Source organism: Martes martes (assembly GCF_963455335.1).
Source record: "Martes martes genome assembly, chromosome: 5".
NCBI lineage: Eukaryota > Metazoa > Chordata > Mammalia > Carnivora > Mustelidae > Martes > Martes martes.
This window is the reverse complement of record NC_137892.1, coordinates 82,947,734-82,962,412: the sequence shown is the minus strand read 5'-3', so window position 1 is coordinate 82,962,412 and position 14,679 is coordinate 82,947,734. Positions and strand designations below refer to the sequence as shown.

General features: G+C 44.7%; 1 protein-coding gene across 3 annotated transcripts in view; it reads right to left on the bottom strand.

The window, feature by feature from the left end:
• Window positions 1–14,679, bottom strand: part of PPP2R2B (protein phosphatase 2 regulatory subunit Bbeta) — a 420,374-nt gene that overhangs the window by 270,121 nt on the left and 135,574 nt on the right. Inside the window, exon 2 of one of the 3 annotated variants that reach the window (XM_080803440.1) lies at window positions 1,567–1,760. The exons of 1 other annotated variant lie outside the window; for it this stretch is intronic. In XM_080803440.1, coding sequence (XP_080659566.1) covers window positions 1,567–1,760 — 194 coding nt within the window. Of the gene's footprint in view, window positions 1–1,566; window positions 2,313–14,679 lie in introns of those variants that run through there. One more of the 3 variants, XM_080803441.1, reaches the window with a different exon arrangement.

Below are 14,679 nucleotides of genomic sequence, written 5' to 3'. Positions count from 1 at the left end.
GAAAAACCAATAGACCCAAGGCCAACTTCTCTCTTGGATGACATGCTCAGACATGGAGCTAGTCCTAATCTACCTGGTAACCGAGTCAGTGACAAAGCACTTGAGACCAAGAAGGAACATCTTATAACCACCCTGTCATCCTGCAAATGAAGAGACTCGGCAAGTATGGTGTCTGTATGGGGGAGGGACAGGCTGAACATCTCTTAAAAGCCATCTCTAAGCTCCTGAATGGCAGAGCTCATACAGGTCGGCTTAATCTGTCTAGCACCATGGACTCATTAGGCTGGACACTCTCCAATAATGATGATAAATGAAGAATCTGTTTTCAATAGCACGGGGCATTCTTTATTACCTAAAACTTAGCGGGATGTTTGTAGACGATGCCACCTTTGCCCCCACATTGTATCTTTTTTTCTCTTTCAGAGTTTGAACTCTTCTACTACCCCAACCCCATCACATTTTTCTATGAGTCTTGATTTGATTAAAGATTATAAAAATTTTAGTATCCAAGAGTACCAAGAATTGTCTTAAATTAACATACGTGCACTGTTTTCCTCATGCATTTTCACACACATTTTCTTACGTGGACGCTACAACGTGATAACGCAACACTTTATATGAGTGGTTAAGGATAAGGGCCTACAGGTAGAAAATGAAAGCAAAAATGCAAAAGTTTTGGCATTTGAAAAAAAAAATGCCTCTACTCTCTATTCACACACAAAAGGCAGAATGAGATTCCACCTGCTGACTTTCCCTGCCTGCCTGCTAACGTCAGAACAAGCGGGGAGAGAGAGGGAGAGAGAGAGAGAGAGAGAGAGAGAGCGCCACGACAATTTCACCTCTTGGCAAAGCTCGGCTTACTGAACCCTCTTGCTTTCTGCTGGCTGTTGATTCAGCAGAAACTACTGCTGCAGAATTCATAATGGTGATTTTAAAGGCCCCACTGATCGCATAGCTGGCCCCACGTGTCAGACTCGTTCGCTCGCTGCTGGAACGCCGTCTCCCCAGCTACCTTTTGATTTCTTGCTAATGCACTTCCAAGGGGAGAAGGGCTCGCCCTTTTGCAAAGGGCCTTTTGGGGTTCTGATTGTCTGAGCAGGTAACCTGGACGGAGTGATAGACCGGCAGGAAATGAAACCATGCCCTCCCTGCCGCCACGGAGAGACACAACATCATTCCCGTCAGGATCGGGGGAAGGACCTCGGATCCGACTGGGGCCCTTTCTTCTCTGCCCCTCCAAGATCCCGGCAAACGTCTTGGGGGAGGGGTCATCTGCCTTCACGGGGTCATTTTCCCAGTCGGAAGCCCCACCCTGCAAAGCCTGATCCCCGAGGGCCATTTTAACTCCCGTGGGCGCCGGGTCCACCTGCTGCTGAACGCCGGGCTCGCCTCGCGGAGCCCGGGTGGATGTGGGGCGCACCGGCCGCTGCCCCCGCGGGCCGAGCCCCCGCCCCAGCCCCCGGCCGGGAGGAGTCTCCGCCACTCGGCGCCCGGCTGCCCGCCGAGCCCAGCGATCCGCAACTTGCGCCCGGCCCCAGCGGCGGAATGCGGCGGGGCTGGCGTTACCTTCGGTCGCATAGCTGTGGTCGCGCAGGAAACTGTTGTTGATTTTGCGGGTATCAATGTCCTCCTCCATTGACAGCAGGCTTACTTGCGTGGGAACCAGAAGCCGGCAGACAAGTATCCATGATCCCTCCCCGCAGCCAGTCTCACAGGAGAGGGGGGCAGGGGAGCCGGTGGGACTGCACCATGGTCCGAGCCTGAGGAGGAGACGGGGAGGCGGAGAGAAAAAAAATAAAAACCCGGCAATGGAGCTGTCACCTCCTCCACTCGGGATCTCCGAGGCTGCGGCGGCTCCTCCCGCGGTGCGCTCACTCCAGCTCCAATTCCCAGCGAGGATGCTGCGCCCGGCTCCGCTGCCTCCGGGTGCCAAGATGCGCCGTGCCCCGAGGGGTCCGGGCCCGCCCGCAGCCCGGGAGGCGCTCACAAGCGGGGCTGGGGAGATGCCCAACAGGTTCCCCACGTTGGCAGCCGCTCCAAAATGCAAAAAAGGTCCCTCCTCCCCCTGGGAGAGCGGGCGGCCGCGACAAAATGGTGCCTTTCTGGACCCGAGCTGCAGTGGCGAGATGGCAGGGGCCGGATTCGGGCTGGGCCGGCGGGGAGCAGGGTGCTGGTCCCACGGGAGGGCGGCTCCGGCTGGCGGGGGCGAGGAAGGCGGCGGGGAGCTGGGCAGGGCGCTGCGGCCGGCGCCAGCGCACTCACCCTCACACCCACACGCGCGCACTCGCAGCTGCTGCCGCTGCTGCTGCTGCTGCTGCAGAAGGAGGCTGGAGGCGGCTGGTGCATTAAAGGCGAGGCTCCTCCCAACCGCGTCAGCAGCCCCAGGACTCTTCCCCAGCAGCGCTGGTGGCCGAGGCAGAGGCTGCGGCTGCTCTCTGCTGCAGTGGGGCGCACGCAGCCGCGAACCGGCACCTGGGCAGCAAGCAGCGAGCCGGCAGGTTCCTGGGAAAACCAGAGAGGCGCTCAGGCAAGCGCCCTCCAACCGTGCCACGCGGCTAAGGGCGGCGTTTACTCGGGCCCCCAGAGTCCCTAGCTCGCTGCCTTGCTCAGGGCACCTGCGCTTCAGGACCGCGAAGAAAAGTGGGTCCCCTGGGGTAGGCAGGGAGACGACACTCGGGTCCCTTTCGCTCACCCTTGGGTGAGGTATGCGGTCCCTTGATAAAGTTCAACGGCGAGGCCTGGGGTTTGAAGCCTCAGAGAGGAGAGAATGGGAAGAAGGGCTGCCATAGCCTAATTGAAGCTTCCTGGGCTAGGAACAGAACGGGGAGCAGAACTTTTCTGCGACCACCTACGACTTCTCCATTCCAGACAGAGTCAACATCCCCTTCCTATTCTAGGCGTCTGGGTCTATGCAGGCAGAGGGAAGCAAGAGGGTTGAGTTATGAAGCCAGGCCACATAGTCAGTCTGAAAAAGTCCACCTTCTCTAGCCCTGTGCACTTTGTTTTGGACCAAGTGAAGCAGCCCTCCTGTAGGTCTTGCTTGTGAAGACTCAGCACTGCAGGAACTGCTTACGTTTCCTCCCAACATGGAAGGGACACGGGAGCCCTGTGCCCGCAGAGAGCCACTGCTACCCTGAAGAGCTTTCAAAGACCCAATAAACAGAAAAAAGAGACCTGCCTCCCTACTTCACCGAGGAAGCAAATGTAGAATTCTCATCCTTGATGTTTCCCCATATTGCAAATTCAGTATTTAAAAGAAAACTTGATCACTACCCTTATGAAACCAATAAAATCGTTTATGAAGCTACCCAACTCCCTAAAAAGCCAAATTGGAAAAGCTATTTCCCCGTTTTCCTCTTGTAGAAGGTATTCATTTCAGTGGGCATCACTGTGGGGAGAGACATCAGCAGACGTTTTGCTCAGTTAAGCTCCACAAGTTGAGCTAGATGAGCCCAGAGGGACCTGTGAGTTAATTATATACATACAATGCTTCGGCTAATGCAATTTAGGAAGTATTTGAAGTTCAAAAAAAAAATGGGAAAACAAGTTTTTAACTGAGGTTGGGAATTGCCATCCAATTTCCACAAAGAGTGAATGCTTCTGGCAGATGGAAAATGGCATTAATTCCATCTCCAGAAAGTGAGAGGAAGAGAGTAGAAATAGTCTTTGATATAATTTTTCAGGGAAGTTCAGCTTACAACAAACTCCATTTGATTCTCGTTTGGTGGTTAAAAGTCTTAACATACTTGTTTGACTATTTGTTCAAATTTCACAAATGAAATTCTGGTAACGGATGTAATCCACTCGGCATCAGTTCACAGCTGGTTCTTCCACACGATGAGCTGTATCCATCACCAAGTCTCCAGTGGTCAACTCATCTGTAGTTACACAGTTCAGCTTCCCTTGCTGTTAAGCAAAATGGGGAAGGGTGGGCAGAGGGGAGAAAAGCTAAGTTCCTCTCAAAGTGGTAAGAAGACATTTTGCTTTCCTTTGAAATGACCTTAACTTGTGACAGGAGACCTTGGAATCGTATTTGGAAATCCTCCCCTTATCTTCCTGGAATGTGGGCTAGATTGGAACAGAGCTGCATGATGAAGTGGGTAAGCCCAGGCTCATTGGCCAGGCTGTGCTTGAGGAATTTTCCACTGTAACCAATGGGAGAAATGTCCCCTCCATAGATTAAGTTTCTGGGGTTTACTAAATTTTCCCTTTCACGTTTCCTGGAGCATCCCTCCTGCATATATGCAACAGTACAGGCAACACAGATACATCATGGGTAAGGAGATTGCAAGGTTTCAACCTTGTGGACCACTCTTTCCTACTGCGAGCAATGGGGAGACAGGCCCTGCACCAAAACCAAGAAAAATAAGGCTGTTGGCTTTGTGCTTGAACACAATGAATGACGTGTAGGAAAGAGGTCAGGGGATGAAAGAACCCTGTGCAATCCTGTGGTGGTAAGAGGACCATAGAGACCATTTCTCAGAAGACCTGTTGACCTTCTTTCTATGCCTCAACATGTCAAGTTCTTTCCAAAAGCCTTTGAGATATGTACATGCCAACCGATGCTCTTTCCTCATGTTCCTGGCATTCTTCAGCATCTCAGCTCCACCGTCTCCACTTCCCTGAGGCATCACCTGACCATACCACAGTCTCTTCCTCTAGAATTTTGTCTCTACATCTTTTTGTTGTTGTTTTTGTTGTTCATGGCTCACTGAATTTTGTAATAGTTGTTACCTTATCATTATGAACCATTCCTACTATATCTCTGATATTAAATGTCTGGCACTTAGTAGGTACTCAATTATCTTTGCTGAATAGACATAAATATTTCTTCAATGAATGAATAAATTACTGATGTGTTCAGTATTACAAATATTTGTAATATTTAGGTTTGCTAGCTCAATCCTTATTAAAATTCCTGCCAAAAAATCCCCCATACCCAACAACAAAACCTGTTCTGAGCCAGTAATTTTCTAGTTTTTAAGTTTATTACAATTGAAATAATTGTCTTACTCATTTCTGTATGCATATGTACCAAGAATATTTACTGAGTGCTTAATATATGCCAAGAATTATTCTGATGCTGGGGATACAGTTAAAAGAGTCTCTTTCATCACAGAACTGAAATTCTATCTTTTGATTTTGATAAAATGAGCTTTCTTAGAAATACAACAAATGCATTATAAATCAACAGACTGTAGCGTATGCTAAATGCTAAGGCTCTGATATCCAACACAGCTGATTTTCTGACACTTACTATTATGTCCTTGAGTAAGTTACAAGATTCCCCTAAGACATTTTTTAAACCTCTCAATTAGGGGGAAGAATAGTATCTACTTCATAGAGCTATTGTGTGGATTTAATGAGATGATGTATTGAATAATCCTGGAAAGAAGATACTACTATTACTTGTTGAATATTTACTATCATCACCACTATCAATAATGAACAAATATTGAAGCACCTACTATGTCAGCCACCAGGACAGGACTGAAGACTCAGCAACACCCGTGCATAAAGTGTATAGTCAGCTTCTTCTGTCATGGCACTTAGTGTCTAATTTACAGTTGAAGGAAAGGAAGTCATAAGCTACAAGAGGGGCAGCAGAAGACACTCTGAAAGACTGACCCAATCCAGGCTTGTACTTACACACACAAAAAGGCCAATTACATATACACAGGCTTCTTAAGTTACACAATTCAGCATGACGGCACGTAGACACATTCTTTTTTTATCACCCTTGTCATGGCCCCTCCCCCCAACACTGCCATCTACCCTCACCCCAGTTAGGTCAGTGCTGCGCACACTGGAACCTTGCAGGTCATCCCATCCAATTAACCCATTAAATATCTACAATTTTATTAAAACCTTGACCTAAGCCAGTCTGGAGATTCTTAATATAGGCTTTAGGGGTCAGAGACAGTCCTGGTTTGTCCCAGCTCAGGCATTTGTGAATTTCATGACCTTTGGCAAGTAATTTAACATCTCTGGGCCTCTGTGTTTGCGAAATAGAAGAAAATAATAGAAACTACTTGAGAGTGTTGCTGGGTGGCTTCGGAGCAGCCTAATTGCTCAGCACTAAAATGTCAGTTCCCCCCCTAGCCATGGCTCCTGTGCACCTCCACCAGTAGAGAATGGGACAGATGAACTACAAGTGGATCATTTATGTGAACACAAGTGACTTAGAAACCGGAGTTTTACTCCCTATCGGTCTGTCCTACAGGCAATCTAGAAACTGGATACATGAAATTTTACCATCCCGCAAAAAGCCCTTTAGAAGCCATCAAGTCCTGTGGAATTAGGATGACCCTCTCTACACCTCTCTACATGCAGACCTGATCATGTTTCTCTATTGCGGAATCCTCAGAAATCCCTCTCTAACATCACTAAGCACTGAATGCACGATTGTCTCTCTGGTTTATGTGTTGACTGCTCAGTGGGTAATCTCCTGAGTTTCCAGCAAGCTTCGCCATTCCTTTTTGTGCATGTCACTAGAATGTGTAATACACCACACGAGTGAACCTTTAACATGGCATTTAACCTGGGAAAAGAAATCAAAACATCTCACTCTTAAAATGTTGTATTAAATCCAGATTCTGCATACTTAATGGATTTCACAGAGTAAAATGCTTCTTCAATTATCCAAGTACAGTAATTTATACAAAGAAACTGTGGACGCTGGAGCTGCCACGTACTGGTTATTGAGAGCCAAACGTGCCGATTATATACATCTATTACCAGCTCTGCTGTGAGGGACATCACATTGGTAGCTTAGAATCTGAAATCTGCTACGATTGGATATTTATATCATGGAAATTTTTTAAAAGCCCTTTATAAATCAGGGCTTTGGGGTTTTTGTTTGCTTGGAGAGTCGATTGTTAAACATTTAGCAGCGCACCACTAGAAATGCAATAGTTGCCACCGTATCGTCCTGCTCATCCCTGTAATCTATGCAAAGTTCCTTCCAATTCTCAGTGTTTAATCTCCCAAGCTGTGTCAAATTCCAGAGCATCCCACCATCCAACCACACTTGAGCCATCATGCTAAATGACTCTTCAAATCCTACCTTTACCATGAAGCTTTCCCATATCCATCAGAGGAAACCCGATGACTTTGTTTGATCCCTTCCAGGCTGGATGTGCTATTGCTGTGGTAGACTTGGAAGAGACTGCCCCATAAGGATCCTGACAACATAAGGAATGTTAAGCGCATGCCCATTCTCGATGAATCGTCCTTTTCTAGTGTTCAAGCTCCACTGTCTCCTTACTTTTGTTCTGGATTTGCCTAAATGCAAAACAAAGACATCCACTCTGCCTGGTTTCATTGATAACTCTTCCAAGTGTCTTGTTAGGATATTAATACAATGAGAGAAGAACAAAAATCTAAGAGTCCAGATCTGAGAGAAAATATCCTCTTTTACCTTTTCTCATTCAGTGGTTTTAGAGTTAAATTTAGGTAGGCTGTCTTATTCAAGATAGTTTCAATTTGCTTTATATTTATTTGGTATATGGTGAGGATTTACAAACCCCTTCGGCAATACCCAAGGGGTATTATCTAGTTTCTGATGACAGTTCTCAAAATAAAATTTCATCTAATTTAAATGAGAATATATATTGGGAATTATCTTTCAAATTTCTTTAAGAGGCACCAAGCAATAACACTTACAGAATATATCCTAAGAAAATCATCATAGATGTGGGCAAAAAATTAGCCATAAGGTTCTTTCTTTTTTTTTTTTTTAAAGATTTTATTTATTTATTTGACGAAGAGAGAGAAGTCACAAGTAGGCAGAGAGGCAGGCAGAGAGAGAGAGGGGGAAGCAGGCTCCCTGCTGAGCAGAGAGCCCGATGTGGGGCTCCATCCCAGGACCTTGAGATCATGACCTGAGCCGAAGGCAGAGGCTTAACCCACTGAGCCACGCAGGTGCCCCCATATGGTTATTTCTCAGAGCATTGTTTAGAATCACGGAAAACTGGAAACAACCCAAATGTCCAACAGAATTGGCTAGGCAAATTATGGTGTGTGCAAACAATGGGAAAGTACTGGGCCATTGATAAAACATTAGTAGCTAACACTTGTTTGAACATATATTATGTACCAGGTGCTGTGCAAAGGGTTTTACCAGCATTATCTCATTTAATTCTAACAGCAACCCTTAAAAGGAAAGTACTATTATAACCTCCATTTTACTGAGGGTGTTAGAGATAAATCACCATAGTCAAACAAAAAGGAGCCTGGTACATACACGCACAGGTGTGGGTACACGTGTGTGTGTGTGTGTGTGTGTGTATGTGTATGTTGGAGTAGGTTGAGGCCACTGTACTGAAATCACGCTTTGCTAGATTCCGATTTGTCTCTCTTAGAAATGAGTAATAGCCTCCCAGTTGAAATTCACTTACTACTGTGTTGGTGAGGTTGTGGCAAAATGGGAACCTTCGCACGCTGCTTGTGGGGTTGTATAATGGGGCGGCCACAAATAGCTTGACAGTTCCTCAAAATGTTAAAGCAGCCCATATGACCCAGCAGTTTCCCTTCTAGGTATATACACAATAGAACTGGAAACCCGTCTTCACGCCAAAGCCTGTACCTGAATATTCGTGACTGTGGCCCACAAAAGCTCCAAAGTGGAAACAACGCAAATGCTCGTCAGGTGATACATGGATGAAATGTGATGTATCCATACAATGGATTATCATTCTGCTATAAGAAGGAATGACGTACTGACACATGCTCAAACATGGGTCAACCTTGAAAACATACTAAGTGGAAGAAGCCAGTCACAGAAGACTACGTGTTATGTCACTACATATTAGGTGATTCCATTTATGGGAAATGTTCAGAATGGGCAAATCCACAGAGACAGAAAGATGAGGTTGCCAGGGGCTGGGTGGGGGAATGGGAGTGAATGTTTATGGATTTGGGGGTTTCTTTTCGGGGTGATGAAAAAAGTTCTAAGTGAGATAAGGGTAACAGTTGCACAACTCTGAATATAGTAACACCACTGAATTTCAGTATGCTTTTAAAAAGTGAATTTTTATGGTATAGGATCTCAATAAAGCTGTTACTAAGGATTAAAAAAAAAATCTCTGCTACCAAAAGCCACTGTTACTTCTTGGAGTAGGTCATGTTCTTTAGTCTAATATGAGTACAAAAAAATGTAAGTGTATGTAATGATAAGGGTAGATATTTATGTTATATTATTTTAAAAAGTCAAAAAACAGCATATTCTGGTTTCCCCTTTCTTGATTAAAAAAAAAAGTGTGTGTATGTCAAAATCCATATATAAAAATACCGTGCAGTGGTTACGTGTGGTTATCTTTGTTGATTATATTTTTGTCAAAGAAAATTTAGAACATGTATTATTTTTATAATAAGAATATTTTAAAAATATTTTTAAGGTGGGGAGGGGCAGAGGGATGGAGAGAGAATCTTAAGCGGGCTCTAGGCCCAGTGCAGAGCCCTGGGGCTCGACCTCACAAAAGCCTGAGACCATGACATGAGCTGAAATCAAGAGTTGGATACTTCAACTGAGCCACTCAGGTATCCCTAAAGTTTTTTTTTAATGTTAGGAAACACTTTTTTGGATGAAACCTTGTATTGGAAAGGTCAATAGTCATTTTCTGCTCAGGAGGCAATTAGGACACAATATAAATGTACATGCTACCAAAGGCACAGAATGACAACTCTGTCTGATAGAATTGCAGGCCATGCTTGTAAAATTTTTAACCTACTAAATTAGCAAGTGAAAAGAAGCAGATAAAATAATTTTGATGATATTTTTAAAATGTTTTAGAAGGCTTTTGGGAAAAGAAAATATTTTCTTTAGTCTATCAGAAATATTATGATTTCAACATATAATCAATATAAAATTATTACTGACCTATTTATACTTTTTTTTAATCTCAAGTCTCTGAAATCTGCTGCATATTTTACACATACGGTACCTCTCAGAGCTAGCCACATTTCTAGGGCTCAATAACCCCATGTGTGTAGTGGCGGCAGCACAGGTACAGAGGAACTTTTCCAAAAAGTGCCATTCGAGGTGCCTGGGTGGCTCATTCAGTTAAGCCTCTGCCTTCAGCTCAGGCCATGATCCCAGGATCCTGTGATCTGGTTCCACGCTGGGCTCTCTGGTCAGCAGGGAGCCTACTTTACCCTCTCCCTCTACTCCTCCCCAGCTCGTGCTCGCTTACTCTCTCTCAAATAAATAAAGAAAATCTTAGGGGGAAAAAAAGTTCATTCCATTCACAAAATGGGTTTTATATTTTTTCTAAGAGAGATTTTTATCTACTAAAGACTTGAACAAGATTGTCATGCTAAAACCAAACTAAACAACATGAATGTAACAAGCCTCACAACTATGTTCAAGTAATACCAACTGAATATGGAAAAAACAAACACATGCATATATATATATATATATATATATATATATATACACACAGACACACACACACATATATATTCAATGGAACAGTATAATTGAACTCAATCTACCTTTCCCCCTAAAACCAGTAAACTACTCTAATAGAGGAAAAAAAAGAACCCGATTCTGAAAGTGCTAAAATGATACTATATAACAATATATAATAGCAAGAAAGGTGTAATTCAGTGCAGTTATCACTCGTATAGGTCAACTGTTTAGTTCGAGCCTATGGCTTCAATTCCAGCTAGAAGAAGAAGCCACATTGCCAGATGTCACTGCCAAGAAAAGGATTTCCACAGCTGACTCTCTGGACTCTCCTAGGGCCACTAAAGGTGGAGAAACGTAAAGATACAGTGATAGGAATCTGGCTGAGAACGATTCATTGTTTTAGACTGAATTAGAGTAGAATTTTGTGGTCCCATCTTCAATGGATTAATTTCTGAAGACTTGCTAAATTAGATACACCATTACCTTTCACACACACGTGTGTATAGTTTTATGTGGGCAGCTGAGCTCTTCCTCCTTCCTAACACTCTCCTCATTGATTCCCTAGGCACCACTCTTGCCCCATCCTCCTGCTACCTCAGTGCACGTTCCTTCTCCAGGGCATGCGCGGGTTCCTCCTCACTGCTTGATGGCTAAACGTACACACACCCTAGAGGTCTAAGTTCTTGGATTTCTCCATTCACAGTCCTGTGAATGTCTCCTTCAGTCTCACGGCTTACCTCTCACATGATGACTTGGATTTTGAGCACCAGTCTCTCCTCTGACCTCTACACTAGTATCACTCACAGCAGCTGTGGCACCTCAGTCCCTAATGCCCCCCCATCCCAGCTCCCCCATCCTGTTCCTCTCTCATTTCCCACATCCTTTCAGTCTATCCGCAACTCCTGCCAGCTCTAACTTCAAAACACATCCAGAACCCACCACTTCTCACTACCTCCTCGGCTGCTACCAAGTGCCAACTACCATCTCCCATCACCATGATTGTTTCAAGACTCTAAGAAGCCTGTGATCCCTTCTTTGCCCCCTACAGAATGGTTTCTATGCAGCGGGCAGAATGGTCCTTTTAAATGCAAATCACTTCATGTCACTTTTCTGCTCAAAGCCCTTTATTGGCTTCCTACACATTCAGAGTAAAACTTTCTTAAAATGCTGGAAAGATTTGGCTCCAACTATAGCTCTATCCTTTTTTTTTCCTCCCTGTTCTTTACCTGAATCACCACCAACTCTTGTTTCAACTCCCTTCCCTACGTCTCCCTGAGAGACATGGTGGTGTCCTGTTTGGAAGAGCACTCCTACCCCAGGACCTCTGCATCTGCTCTTCTCTCGGTCCCATGCCTTCCCTCAGACAACAGCAGAGCTCCATGCTTGACTTCATTCTGGTGTCAGCTGCAGGACCATTTTTGTGAGATACCGTCTCTCACCATAGAAAATAAAATTAAATAGCACCCCTCCCTCCCAGTCCTCTCCCTCCGTGTACTGTTGCCTGACAGTACCTATTGATTTGGCTTTGGTTCTTACGTCAGTAGAACCCAATTTCCAGGGAGACAGGAATGTTTTTGTCCTTTGCTCTCTATCTGGCACCTACAACAGTGCCTGGCACAGATTAGTTACTCTAAAGACTTTTGAAAGAATAAAAGAGTCAATGTGTGCTCGCTTAATAGTGACAATCTATCAGGAGGGAATCTTAATGAACAATAAATCTAGGATGCTTATAAAAATTTGGCCTTGCCCAAAGAGAGGCCTGGCTTTTGCTCTAGGCTTCTGGGAAGTAACGTATGTCAGACCTGATAGCAATGTCTTTGTTTAGAGTGGGGGTGGCCACATTTAGCAGTCTAACTGCCAGGCTGGCCACACCAAAAGACCGTGTGATTTAGGGTGGAGGATTTGGGCCATAAGCTATAGGTTGACCTGGTGATGGAGTTCAACCGTATGGGCAATTGATTAATCAATCAATCATGCTTATATAATTGAACTCCAATAAAAACTCCGAATACCAGGCTTAGTTAAGCTTCCCTGGTTAGCATACTCTGTGTTATCATACATCAGTGGAGGGAGGTTAATGTGTCCTGAAGACAAATTCTGAGTTTGGAACCCTCCCTGACTCTGTCCTATGCATCTGTTCCTTTGGCTGCCTTTTTTTTTTTTTTTTAATATTTATTTATTTATAGAGAGAGAAAGAGAGAGAGAGAGAGAGAGAGAGTGTGTGTGTGTGTGTGTGTGTGTGTGTGTGTGTGTATGTGTGTGCAGGGGTAGGGAGGAACAAAAGAAGAGGGAGAGATAATCCCAAGCAGACTCCTCCTCCTGCCCCCCTCCCTGATGCTTGGATTCAATCTCATGACCCTGAGATTATGATCTGAGCCAAAATCAAGGGTAGACACTTAACTGACTGAGCAACCCCATTGCTCATCCTTCGGCTACCTTTAACCTGTATCCTTTCCCTATAATAAATTGTAACCAAAATATAATAACATTCTGTGAGTTCTATGAATCCCAGCAAATTATTGAAATGGAGGATAGTTTTGGAAACCCCGCCCCCTCTGCCCACCATTTGCAGTTGATGTCAGAAGTGAGGACAGTCTTGGGAACTCTGCTCTTTTCAGTTTGGCTAACTCTAGGTAATGCTAAGCCCATACCAAGAAAGTCTCATACTACAGGAGGCTTCCAGATCATCAGGGCTAGCCTACCATTTTGCTGAAAGAGAAAACCAGAGCCCAGCGCAAAAAACTGACTTGCCCAGTTCCCCCAGCAACAGACCGCGAGAATGGACCCTGGTGTCTGGCTCCCATGCTAACCCCTCTACACGGACTCTCCCCCACTTTTCTCTTCAACACACTGCTTTTTCTTAAGAGGGTAAACAGAAAGTTGTTGGGAATTAAGTTGTTCACTCCCCAGAACTCTGAGGTGACTATCAAGGGCAGGAATGACTACTGCTGTCTTTCAAAAGACATGGGGGCCCACCCTGAACAAAACTGAAGGAACAGAGCTCCACACTCTTCTTCATCCTCATTCTCTCCCTTTTTCTGCTCTGAGATGGGCCAGGTAGAGCTGCGAGAGGGGCAGCCTCCATCCATCCTCAGCGGCGGAAGTCTGGGAAGGAAGCCTGTATGCTCATGTAGAATCAGCACAAATGACCCTCTGCCTATAGTATCCAAAATCCATAAAGAAATTATCAAACTCAACACCCAAAGAACAGATAATCTAATCAAGAAATGGGCAGAGGACATGAACAGACATTTCTGCAAAAAAGACACCCAGATGGCCAACAGACACATGAAAAAGTGTTCAACATCACTCGGCATCAGGGAAATACAAATTAAAACCACAATAAGATACCACCTGACACCAGTCAGAATGGCTAAAATTAATAAGACAGATGTTGGTGAGGATGTGGAGAAAGGGGAACCTTCCTACACTGCTGGTGGGAGTGCAAGCTGGTGCAATCACTGTGGAAAATAGTATGGAGGTTCCTCAAAAAATTGAAAATAGAGCTACCCTATGACCCAGAGAGCAGCCTACTGGGTATCTACCCTAAAGATATAAATGTAGTGATCTGAAGGGGCATGTGCCCCCGAATGTTTATAGCAGCAATGTGCACAATAGCCAAACTATGGAAAGAGCTTAGATGTCCATCAACAGATGAATGGATAAAAAAGATGTGGTGTATATATACAATGGAATACTATGTAGCCATCAAAACCCCTGAAATCTTGCCATTTGCAATGACGTGGATGGAACTAGAGGGTATTATGCTAAGTGAAATAAGTCAATCAGAAAAAGACAATTACCATATGATCTCTCTGATCATATGATCTCATGGGGAGAATGGAGGGAAAAAAATGAAACAAAATGGGACCAGAGAGGGAGACAAACCATAAGAGACTCTTAATCTCAGGAAACAAACTGAGGGTTGCCGGAGGGATGGGGTGGCTGGGCGATGGACATTGGGGAGGATATGTGCTATGGTGAGTGCTGTGAATTGTGTAAGACTGATGATTCACAGATCTGTACCCCTGAAGCAAATAATACATTATATGTTAATAAAAAAATTACCCTCTGCCTACAGTATCATGTTCTACCACTTTCCCCTTCTTTGGAAGAAGACTTCTAAGTATAGGCATTTTGGGAAGCTACAGGACATATCCCGTGATAAACTGAGCTCATCATGTGGGAACACATTTTTGTAAGTTCAAAGTGTTATGCAGCCAAGGTTAACACCTTGGTCGTTACTACACTAGTGAGATAAGACA